Source organism: Puccinia triticina, chromosome 10A, assembly GCF_026914185.1.
Source record: "Puccinia triticina chromosome 10A, complete sequence".
In the NCBI taxonomy this organism is placed as follows: domain Eukaryota; kingdom Fungi; phylum Basidiomycota; class Pucciniomycetes; order Pucciniales; family Pucciniaceae; genus Puccinia; species Puccinia triticina.
The window spans coordinates 3,347,360-3,360,224 of record NC_070567.1 but is presented as its reverse complement, the minus strand read 5'-3'; the positions used below and the strand labels follow the sequence as shown (position 1 = coordinate 3,360,224).

At 45.6% G+C, this 12,865-nt stretch overlaps 1 protein-coding gene across 1 annotated transcript; it reads right to left on the bottom strand.

Moving 5' to 3' along the window:
• Positions 1–11,165: 11,165 nt before the first annotated feature.
• PtA15_10A322 (uncharacterized protein) lies at positions 11,166–12,789 on the bottom strand (the record flags this gene model as incomplete). Its single annotated transcript, XM_053160486.1, has 3 exons — positions 11,166–12,177; positions 12,262–12,344; positions 12,484–12,789. The coding sequence occupies 3 exons, from the start codon at positions 12,787–12,789 to the stop codon at positions 11,166–11,168; spliced, it is 1,401 nt and encodes a 466-aa protein (XP_053024455.1).
• Between the last annotated feature and the right edge of the window lie 76 nt (positions 12,790–12,865).

Here is a 12,865-nt window from a genome sequence, read left to right as displayed (position 1 = left end):
TTTCAGTTTTCCACTTCCATTTAGGGCTCATTACTCTCAGTGGGGGGGGCAGGTTTGTCTTATTTTATTTTATTTCTATGAAAAGTATAAAGCTAACAGAATAGGAAGGAGACCCTTTGTCTTTATCTTTAGAGCTAACAGGATTGGAAGGAGACATGTTTCTAGAGCTAACAAGATGGGAAGCAGAAACTTTATTTTATTTCCAGAGCTAACAGGATTGGAATGAGACATATTTGTTTTAAGGCTAACAAGATTGGAAGAGACCCTTTGTTTTTATCTTTAGAAGCTAATTAACAGGACAGGAAGGGAGCAGCTTTTTTTTTGTATTTTTAGATAAGAGGAGGTTACAGGTGATAGGATGAACACACAATTGACAGAATCATACATTGTTAGTGTTTGTTTCTATTTGTTTGACATGAGGGTACATAAGTAGGATAACAATACAAGCAGAATATAGTTTTAGTTTTTAAGTCGGTCCAATCCTTTCTTTTGTTGGGCTCCAATTTTTTTTATGTAAAATAGGCAGGTCGGCAATAGCTTAAGGAAGCGAGTAGATAGATCAGAGCGCGAGGTTGAATGGATTGTAGGCGTGATGATGTCGGCTAGCAGGCCGAGGGACGACGAGAGCACCGCGGGCTAAGGAAGCAGCTGGATAAGAAAAGAAACGGTATGAGGATTGGCGAGTACAATGGCTGGGAGCGAGCGGCGAGGAAGATGGAGGTATACATACAATGATTGGGTTTGACAGCTGCTTATCGGATCGGTCAGAATATCGGCAATAGTAGGACGGCGATGCCTTGCATCATCGCGAAGCTAGCAAGCATAATAAACAATCGGGACAATTGAAGTTGGCGGATTCATTAAACAAGGAGATTGGCGAGCGGATAGCCGCGGAGGTGATTCATTCGCGAGATCAATAGCGGGACTGAGGTTTTGACAGGAAAAGTCTAAAAAGATGCATTTCAGCAATGGCACGTCATGCAAGTAAAGGTCGACCATATGAGAGGAGAGGAGCATATCACGAGCGAGCAGTAGCAACCAATCCTACTGATTGGAACTAGTAAAAATGAGTTGCAAGTGTGGTCTGGAATCACAGGAGAACAATGAGCAGCTAACATAAAAGCAGACAGAAATTGAGAAACAAAGAACGAAGAACTTACCAGCAGCGAATGAAGCCAACAAGGGAAGGGAGGCGATTGACAGGTCAGATGGAACCAGGCGGGCTGAGCCGTTGTTTTTGGGGGGGTTGAATTTTACAACCCTTATTTTACAAGGCTTATGCTTTGTAAAAGCAGTGCCATGTAAAATCATATTAAGCCACGGGTTTTTTGTAATTTTACAAGTGTTCTTCCATTTTTTCCTAGTTTGTAAAATAACCATTGTGAAAAATACCTTGTCAATTTTCCGCTTGGTGGACTCAAATAGAATTTTACAAGTGATTTGTTCACAAGGGTTTCCCTTGCAAAGAAAAAGCCATGTAAAAAAGCATGTGAGTCACAATACATTCAAATTTGCAAGGTTTCCCTTACATGGGATCCTTTTTTGGATTCACAAGGGTTGCAAAATTCTGACCAGAGGGAGAAAGATGAGATTTTTACAAGGCATATGTCTATTTACAAGGCATAATTTCCCACCAGAAAACAAGACAAAAAAAATGACAGTGAAAATTTGAACACAGCCAAAGTCTAATGTAAAACAGCATGTCTCAAGCCTTGCCGTTGGTACTCAACCTTGGGTAGCTTTGCGGGCGCTAGATCGGTGGCCAAGCATTTGGGCTCGATGATATTTTTTTTAGTCTTCTTGACTTTGCCCGAGGTCTTTTCCCCTTCGATCTTCGACTCTTCAATCATCTGTTGCTGATTGCTAGTCTTCCCAACTTTCAATTGTATCTTCAACTCCCCCGACACTTTTTGTTTGAGATCAGTTGGCTTTTCCGCTCCAGAGCGAGCGCCAACAGTCGCTTTGGCCGCTCCAGATGGAGCACCAATGGTCGCTTGAGCCGCTCCAGATGGAGGGCTCACAATTGCTTGAGATTTCTTGAGCTTTGTTGGAGCAGGGGCGACCTCCGTGTCATTCGAAATCGCTACCTTCGGTACTTGCTTCACCGGAACGACTGTACGCCTTAGATCCTTGCTAGAATATGAAAAGATTTTAATCTAGAGCTTGTAGCAGCTCGACAACCAACACCCCAGCCTGCAAACACATTCTTTGCTCGTGCCCATAGCGTGCCGAAAAGAGGCTCCTCCCACCCGGAAACTGTGGCCCAGGAGGCCGTGGTAGCCGGCCGCCGAGAAAACCGAGTTAAGCGCGTTCTTCACAGCGCGTCGGGTTAGAATTTGTCGTATGTTGACTTTGTTGTAGCCAAAAAGAGATGTGTTAGCGTTCCCGACCTCTTTCAACCTACGTTTTAAAGCCCCCACCCCACGGGACATAAACATGTCCAATTGTTCTGTCAGGATCAGGAACTGTGGGGTGCCTGGAGCCACTGTCTTCGCTGATCACAGTGATAGGGTCGCCTCCGGCCCGAACGAGGCGTCCGAGGAGGAAACAACTATGGATGTGAGCAGCGACGTCTCGAAGTGTAGTGTGCCAAACAGAGAAGGAAAAACGACTTACATATATGTGGGTGGAAATCCAACGTGATCGGGGTGTTGAGGCGTGTAAAATTCATGTATCTTTGTGAATTGGTTTACTTTTCCGGGAGAATACAGCATTGTAAAACAAGGCTCGTAACCTGTATCCCGTAAAAATACATTTCTGAATTCAAATGATGAAATTCCAAAGGTGGTTTCACAAGGTTTGTGAAACATCCAGTGTAATATTATGTAAGCCCTCTGTACACAGTATATTTACATTGTATGTATTACAATGTATAATTTACAAGGGCCAAGAAAAGTCCGAAAGCCCCGGAAAAATACATATTACCCCATAAATCTCATAAAATCCCAACGCATACCTTTTACAAGGGTTATGCCTTGTAAAATAAGTTTTGTAAAATTCACGGACCCGGTTGTTTTCAAGTCTGGCAAGGTCCGGTAACCATTGGACTTAACTTCGGGGAGCGGACCGGGCGCAACGGGGCGAGTTCAGATTGTTACATAATCAAGACAGCGACGCGCGATGGCGCGCAAGGATATCAGGACAAGGCAATAGCGGAGCATGGATTTCAACATTTATCTAGGCCTCCTTGGCAAGAGGTAAAACTGCCTAGGCCTCCTTGGTAAGAGGTAAAACTGCCTACTGCCTCCTTGGTAAGAGGTATTAAAACTGCCTGCTTTCTCCTCAACAAGAGACAAAACTGCTCATTTCTCCTCAGCAAGAGATAAAATTGCTATGTGTATACATATATTTGGCTCCTCAGCATGAGAATCAAACTGCTATGAACGGGAAATTCAAAAACAAGCGCAATATGGAATTACAGATCAACAGTTGAGGACCACAGAATATTATGGACAGTTTTAGGCATACGAATTCAAGCATTTTTTTATATTTCAAGACTTAGTATATAGAATATATTGGAAAGCATTTGGTAGGCAAACAGTTTCCTTTGTTTAGCTGAGGGAATAGGGTGGGCCAATTTAACACAAATTACAAGCAATTTAGCACAGCATTAGTCAGTCATTAGGAGATTAAAGGGATAGGAGAACGGACGAATTGATATTTGGAACAGGACAATACAAACAGGCGATGTGGATGGCGTGGAATGGACGTTGGAAATGTAAGGCCAAATAACGGGACGAGATAGGAATTTGCGGATTAGCGGGGTTCATCAATTGCGGGCATCAGGATTGGACTATCTGAAGAATCAGATTGGGTGGGTATCATACGGAAAGGACAAAGGAGTCTAGACCTTATTGAATACTAATGTTCAATAACCTTTTGTGGAATAAACTGGCTTTTTCCTTGGGACAATGTCATTAGAATGAAGAAGAAGAGGGATTGAATTTGGAATGTTTTTTCGTCTCACATTGGATCGTGGATGGGCATCAGAGAATGACACCTGGGATTACAGTGGAGATTGAGTGGTGAAGGTTGACATTGGGCACTTGGAATTGGACCTAGTTTGTAGGGAGGGGAGATGAATCAGTAATTTGGGAGTTCTTTATTTCGACTGGCACTTGGGTATACTAGGACGACATCTGTTGGACGCACGAAAACGGAACATGGCGTATTGGATTGGGACAAACGGAAATCACGACCATTTGAGGATTATTTTCAGTGAATAGTTGAGCAGGTTCCTTTGGCATTTGTCACGAATGCTGTGGACAGCATAATTAAGTTGGGGGGGATGTGGTGTTCCATATGCGTGACAATGCCAAAAGCCCGTTGCAGAGGTATTATAGTAGAGGGAGTGTGTAATACAGTGCGGGGGAAGAAGGGAAGAAGGAGCAAGATGGGAGGAGAGGCCTTGACCCTCAACATTGGGAATGGAACAGGTTAGACAGTGGATGCAGAGTGTGTGGATGCAGAGTGTGTGGACGAGGATGGAAGATGGCTTGGTTGCATAGCAACACATGACATCATGCAGTGCAGTACATGCATGAAAGTGCTGTGTAGCTCAAGCGCCTCATGCAGCATATATCCCTCATTGTTTGTACGCATAGTGAAGCATATGCAGGTAGATAAGCTGTACAGCAAGTGTCTCCCGCAGCATAAATCCCTCATGGTTTGTACATGTAGCACAGCATATGCAGGCAGATAAGCTGTACAGGAAGTGTCTCCTGCAGCATAAATCTCTCACTGTTTGTACATGAAGCACATCATATGCAGGTAGATAAGATGTACAGGAGGCGTCTCCTGCAGCATAAATCCCTCATTGTTTGTAAGGCAGTGCAGCACACGCATGCAGATGCTGTGTAGTTGAGTGTCTCCTGCAGCATAAACCCCTCGTTGTTTGTACATGCAGCGCAGTACATGCATGAGAGGCTGTGTAGTTGAGATCCCCTGCAGCAATAATCCCTCATGAGGAGCTTCCCTGGAGCAAAAATCCCTCACCCTTCAATATATAAGGAGGCCCTTTCCCCCCTCACCAGACTTTTCACCATCAGCCTACAGAGGTTTGGTCACAGTGGTTAGTTAGTTACGGTAGTTAGTTAGTGTCGCGATCAGCCTACAGAGGTTTGGTCACAAGTGGTTAGTTAGTTTAGTTAGGATCAGCCTACAGAGGTTTGGTCACATATGGTAGTTTAGTCAGCAGTGCGGTTATTAGTGGTATTAGTGGTTAGCACAAGTAGCGTAGAAGTTAGTAGCAGTATTAGTGTTTCGGAAGTAGTAGAACCAAGCATAACACAACAACAAGTTCGAGTTAAACAGCATATTAGTAAAATGTAGTACGAGTATAACAAAGTAAGTATATTGCCTGCGAGCGAAGAAGTTATAACAGATTTGTTAGCCTGTTGAATCAAGTGATCTAGGTCTGATAGAGATTACTATATGAAAGTAAGATCTATCTTGGAATCAGCCATATCCTTATAAATATTGATTACAAGACTCTTAGATATTTGCATAGTATTATTAGAGGGGCAGGTCTTTCAGACCACCCGTAAGTTGTAATAGCCTTTCAACCTATTAAGCAATTTATTTCCCCCTCAGCGGATATTTCACCAAATTATGTTTAGTGTCCCACACGAGTCCTACACCGGACATTGCGTTTGCTACGAATCTGTTGTCGCGGTACTCGTCGAAACCCACACAACATCACTGGTCTCTGGTCAAGCATTTACTTCGATACATCAAGGGTACCAAGAATATCGGCATTGAAATTAAGAGCAGCGGCGATCCTCTCAAACTACTTGGGTATGCGGATGTGGACTTTGCGATGTCAACAGCGGACAAGAAATCAACCACTGGATATGTTGTAAAATTTCAAGGCAACGTGATCTGTTGGAAATCTAAGAAACAATCAATCGTGGCTCAATCGACGACTGAAGCCGAGTTTATTGCAATTAATGTGTGTGCTAAACAAATTCGTTGGTTGAAGAATCTACTTGTCGACATGAAGATTCCGGTTGGAATTCCGGTAATCAAGAACGACAATTCTGGCGCGGTAATCATCAGCAAAGAACTCTGGCTCTCTGAAAACTCAAAACACATTGAAATCCGATATCAGTACTTGAGAGACATTGTCGCAAAGAATCAACTAGTCATTGAAGACATTTCAACCAATGACATGATTGACGATATTTCAACTAAGTTACTGGGTTTTATTAAGGTTTCCATAGCGGTCAAGCAATTACAACTAGTCTCATCGAATTAAGGAGGAGTGTCAAGAGTAATTCTTGACTAGTACACTTTGCATATGCATTATTGTGATGTGCGCGGGAAGACTTCTTGAGTTTCAAGTTCACAGCTGAAAATTTTCACTCACTTCGTTTCCGGTCTCGAGTCGCTTGGTTTGCTGCTGGTCAAATCCTCAACGCATCAAGATCAAGAGTCAACTCAAAGGAAGACACAAAGGAGATTTCATTCAAGGTAAATATACGCTATCAAAACATCATCATCTGCTCAAGACACTCACACGTTTGCCGATAACATCTGTCTAGTCAACTCGCTAAAGGTCGTCTCGTTTCAGGAGGAGCTACATCAACAAATACTTAACAGCTGCATATTGTTTGTATAGTTTTCGTTTTGTATCTGGTTAGATTAGCTACTAAAACTTGTGTCTCTTTAGTTTGCTTGTGTTCTAGTCTTGTTTATCTCACGTGTCGTTGTCATTGTTCAGTTTTCAGCATAGATAGCTTCTATACTCTGTGTGTTTTCTCTTTCCTTTATTTCTTGTGTGATTCAGACTCAATTTCTAATTTGTTTTTGTTTCTTTCATTAAGTCTAACTACTACTACTGGCAAAGCAATAAAATCAAGATTCCAAAGAAAGAGAGATTCGTCATCACTACAAGGGTCTCCCCCCTCTTAATTTTTTTCGGTCGCTCTCTCAGACCAAAGTAAAGGACGAGATAAGGATGCGGGGTTTCGAGTTGCATGCCTGCATATTTGGGGGTCCAGTCGTCAGATTCATCTCGTAGATTTATCGCTTTCACCCGGTTCTTGACCTGGATACCACAGAATGTGATATTTTCCTCTGTCAGACATTCCTCCGGGTTGGTTTCTAGGTAAATTGAAAACATCTGATCAAAGCCCGGCTGGTTGGGTCGGCACTGGACCGCCAAGCCTCTGTACAAGTTTTTCAAGAGATCTTCTGAGGTTGGTGTATAATGAATGTCAATGAAGTGGTTCCAAAAAAGGCGCCCGTCTTTCAAGAGTTTTGTTTTATTTTCTGGGGTTATTGAGCCAAGATCCAACTCCTGTTTGAAATCCGGTTTTTGTGGGTCCAAACCAGCTAAGGTCCCCAAATAGTCCGCCAACCGGACCAAATGCCCGAATGGGATGGTAACGCTTTTTGGATCGGTGCCTGCGTCTATTGTTGGCTCGGTCTTCTTCAAAGTTTCTTGCATTGCTCGCAGGAGAATGATACGGCTGACGATTCTGTTATGGTTTAAGACCCAAAAAACCCTTGAGTGACATTGCTCCTCCCTGCCCACCTCTTGACCGCTCCATACTCCAAATGTGGAGTTGGCACACCCCACCTCACAACATCCCCCCTCAAACTCCACACCTCTAAGTACAGAACTGAGAAAAAAAAAATATAACAAAAAATAATGATGAAAAAAGAAACTAGACCAAGATAATTAATTCTGAGAAAGTGAAAGAGAAAAAAAATAGGAGGGATTATAGAATCATAAATGAATCAAGGAAACAATTTTTTCATAGACCAAGAATGAATAGTTGCCTTCACGGGTTTGGTTAGGAAGTCCGCAATGTTGGTATCGGTAGAAACCCAGTCAAGATTGATGTGGTTTTCACGGACAGCATTGTTGACAAAAAAGAAATTGCGCTCCAAACTTTTCATTCTACCTTTTGAGGTGTTGTCATATGGAGGCGCTGGACCAACATGTCGGACAGCTTTTTGTTTTTTGTAGTGTCTTGAAATTTTTTGCATTGGCATTTTTTTTTATAGAAATTCATTCTCCAAGATGGCCAGAAGCCATTGGATTATTGGTTTCCACTGTGGCACAACCACATATACAGACCAATATGGTGTTGCAAGCGCGTCTGGGCACATACCCAACTCCCGCTTGGCCGAGTGCCTCCGGGGGTTGGGTATGTGCCCAGCGGGCTTGATCGGGCAGGTTGCGCGGGGGGCAGAGCTTGGCACACAGCCAAGTCCCGCTTGGCCGAGATCAAGCTCTGGGCTGATGGGATCTGTGACTTGGCATGCAACACGCCGGTCATCAGACGCCGGCCCTTGTCTCTGCCCCGAAAGGCAAGAACGATGTGCCCTCGAGGAGGGGAAATGTTCTCCCTTCTCGACATCGCACATCGGACATCAACAAGGGAGCTTTTCCTTCTTGATGGCCGGTCTGTAGGCTGGTCATCGGGGAGGAAAGACTCCCTTCGCGGTGGTCAATACTTGTATCGATCATCAAGAAGGCAGTCTTCCCTTCTCGATGACCAGTTTGTAGACCGACCATCGAGGAGGGAAAATTCTCTCCTTGATGGCCGGCACAGCGTTTGGCGTGCGTGGCACCCTCGCTTGAAATCGGCCCAGCGGGGCTTTGTGCCGAACCCCGCCCACTTTGCGATGTGCCAAGCGGGGGTTGGGAGTGTGCCAGGCGGGCTTGAGGATCGGCCAAGCGGGCTTTAGGGTCGGCCACGCGCGGTTGGTAGAGAATGTCAAAACGGACCCGGGTACCGGTTGCACCGCCGGTACCTGCGCGTTTTTTGAGAAAAACGGGCACCCGGCACCGCATCCGGCACCGCCAGGCGGGTACCAGCGGTCTTTTAGGCGGGTACCACGGGTACCAGCTGGTTTTTTTTTATCAAAACTCACTCCCAAGCCCCAAAGGGAGGGCATGAAGACTCACTTGATGGCCGGCAGAGACCGGTCATTGAGAGGAGTGCACCCCCTTGATGACATTAAGGGGGGGGGGGGGGGGGGAAACACTCCCCTTTATGGCATCGCGAGGAAGATATAATCCCCTCCATGCCATCGAGGGATTTAGAGGGATTCTACTCTCTAGATATTCCCCTCGGCTCCCCTCGGTCATTGAGGGGATGGTGCACTCCCCTCGATGGAATCGAGTGGGGTGTGTCCTCTCGATGACATTGAGGGGAATACACAACCCCCCCTGGTGTCATCAAGAGGACGCAATCCCCTCGTCATCGAGAGGAAACACTCCCCTCGATGGAGGGGAGTGTGTCTTCTCAATGACATTGAGGGGGGGAGGGGGGTGCTCCTGTCGATGACATCGAGGGGAGTACACACCTTGATACCATCAAGGGGAGTTTGTACTCCCCTCGATGGCACCAATGGGAGTCCATCCCCCTCTGGATGCCATCAAAGGAATGGTTAACTCCTCTCGATGGCGTCGAGAAAAGGACACGCTCCCCTGCCGGCCATTGAGAGGAGTAATTGATCCCCTCAATGGCCGGCCAAAGGTGGCCGCGTGCCGGAGTACCCGGCTCCCCAGCCGGGGATGAGCGGTACTTGGGGGCGGTACCCGGGTACCGCACCGCTTTTTGCCAAAAAACGGGCACCCGGCACCGCATCCGGCACCGCTGGGCGGGTGCGGGGCGGGTGTGGGCGGTACCCGCCAGGCGGTGCTGGGTACCTAGCAACGGGTACCTTTTTACATTCTCTAGCGCTTGGCCTTTTTTTTGGCCAAACTTTGGTGAGTGCCCAGACAGGCTTGCAACACCATATGTATATAAATATGTGCACTCTACCTACTTTCTGCACCGCATGGGTACAAAAGCAATGCCTTTAACCATACACAAAGGCCATCTGAGGATGTCCTGCGAGTCTTACAGATTGCTGGATGTCCTTGCAGAGGTTAACGGCTTGTCAAGTGGACTTGGGTCCCTGCGGGACGGGGCCTGTCGACTCGGTTAAGTTAGAGTGATTTGCAGAGGCTCCCTTTGCAAGGGGTACTTCGCGTCAGCCAGGCTGCACCAGGCCCTCTGAAGAGAGTCTGGTATAAGTTGGCAAATCACTTGACAACCATTTTTCTTCTTATCCAGTCAATAATGATTTTTTTGCTGGAATAAAAGGAAGAGGTGGTCTCAATTCCTCAGCTTATATGCTCTGAAATGCTGCTCTGACTCTCCTGGGCACCTAACCAACCCCCAATCAAGTCAGAGAGGAGCATGATAGAGAGAGCAAAAAAGGCAGCATGTAAACAGCTTGACCAACTCTTCAGGGCACCTAACCGACCCCCTGTTGAGTGATAAAGAAGTTGCCAAGAATGATGGGGGGGATGGAGCGGGTTAAAACAGAAGAGGTATATACAAGAACCAGGCTGCTCTCCTGCCTGGTGAGGCACTTGTACTATTACAGGATTTATAACCAATCCTGACACTGACACGTGTTTGAGTACTACTACCATTGTATACATACACTGATACAGACTGATACTGATCCCACATGCTTGGCGGATGCTCAAAGCAGAAGCAAGGAAAGATGGCTAGATTCAAAACATGAAACGTGATTGACCAGAATTTCTGGTTCAGAGCCGTGGTGGCTGTTTTGTCGCACCAGAGGCGCCGTCAGACCAACACCAAAGTGGCCGGATTGTCGCTCTGAAAGCATAACAATGGCCGCTTTGTCGGTTCATTTGTCCATTTTGTCGTGGATTCACCGGCATTTCACAAAAAAAAACACAAATTTGGCCGTTTTTGTCGGTCCAGCGCCTCCATATTGTCATCGGAAATCAAAACCGCAGCTCTGTTATGGCACTTGATTGAGAGTTGAGGACAAATATCGAGAGATTTGAGAATGGGAACTAGAAACAAAAGGAAATCAACAGATTGGCCTAAGGAGATGAATTCTGCTGCGCACGTCGAAGTCGCCACCACCTTCTGCCTTCTTGATCCCCACGCAACAGGCGCACCAAACAGAGTGATAACAAAACCAGATGTGGAGCGATGGAACTCCCCTCCCCAGTTTGCGTCTACCCAAGTCGCCATCTCTTCACCCGATACTGATAACTTCAATCTCTTCATGCTAGTTGTGTGAATGTAATGAATTAGATGGGACAAAGCATTCCAGTGTGTGGTATCCGGACAGCTACTGAATCTAGCGAGGTAATTAACCGCAAAGCTGATGTCGGGTCAAGTCCCAAGCGCGAGATAGTTGATTGATCCAATAAAAGACTGATATAAGGTCGCCAAGACAGTTTCCCCCGTTGATGTGGTTATATTGTCTCCGGTCAAAGGCGTGTGAGTTGTAATCAAATCGGCTTTGACTTCCTTCTTGTATTTTTCTAATATTTGGTCGATGAGCAAATGTTGGCTGAGAAAGATGGCATTTTCCTTGTATTCAAGTCTGATTCCTACAAGCTTATCCGGTTTAGAATCCCATTTGAGCCAAAGAGCTTGATCCATGTTTTGCCGCAGAATATCAATGTCCTTCTGATTGTTTCCGAATACAATACCATCATCGACGTGTATCCAAACAATGATAACAGAGTCGTCTTTTTTGTATCTGTACAAACACTCCTCCACTTCGTCACACTCAAAGCCGCAACCGTGGAGTAAGCCTTTGAAATGCTTCCACCAGCAACGACTGGCTTGTCGGGTACCATACAAAGCCTTCTGGAGATTAAGAACCTTCCCCTCCAAATGAGGAAAGAGTTCTGCAGGGGGATCAACATAGATGGTTTCTTCTATTGGACTGTGGATGAATTCACCGGTAATATCGAAAGAATTGATAATCCACTTATTCCTGGCCGCTAGAGTAAGCAAAATCCAAAGGGTCAATAGTGATGCCGTTGGAGCAAAAGTTGATCGAACGTCTTTGCCCAGTCGTTGTTTGAAACCTTGCACAACAAATCTAGCCTTCAATCTGTTACCTGAGCCGTCTGTGTTTTGCTTGATGTCAAAAACAAACATTGTTCCAATCAAACGTTTTCCGAGTTTGTCCACGATGTCGAAAGTATTGATCTCAGTCAATTGATCCCATTCAGAGATGCACGCCTTACGCCACTGATCACCTGCCGGAGAACGTAGCGCATGTCGCAGAGTGGTTGGGATGTCGGCATCAGATGTCGCCTGAAGAAGATCCACCTGGCTGTCTTGCTCCTTGCACACCTCCTTCGTGCGTTCTTGTCCCAGTGTCAGAATTCTACGGGCAATGTGATTGTTAGCTGCGGATGATGATGATTTTTCCTTGAAAGTCAAGAAAAGTGGCACACTCAGAGTCAATTACTTTCTGAGTAGCCAGGTTCCAAAATAACCACCCTCGTTTGTTGTCCTGATAACCAACAAGAAAACAGGTCCAGCCGCGTTGATCTAGTTTCCGTCAACGTTCTTTTGGAACATGAATGCTCGCACGTGAGCCAAATGGATAGAAGCTGTCCGCACAAGGTTGTCGTCCAGTCAATTGTTCCAGAGGAGTTGATTTACATCGCTGATTAGAGAGTCGATTTACCAAGTAACATGCGCAATGATACACGTCAGACCAAAGTGTTGAAGGCATTCCAGAATGAGCCAGTGTCGTGCGCGCAATATCACCCAGTGTTCTGTTCAGACGTTTGGCTTCTCCATTTTGTTCCAGCGTGTATGGTGAAGTAAAGATTATTTGAGAACCAACGGAATCGAGGTAATCCAAGAGGGGCTTCACGGTGTATTCCTTGGCATTGTCAGAGCGTATAAATTTCGGAGCCAATTTGAAGTGTGTGACGGGCTTCTTGATGAGTGCAATAATGATGTGTGGTACTTCGGAGCAAGATTTCATTGGATATACAAAAGAGTAAGTAGTAGCATGGTTGCGGATGGTGAGAAGGAATCGGTTACCGGACACGTCAGGATCC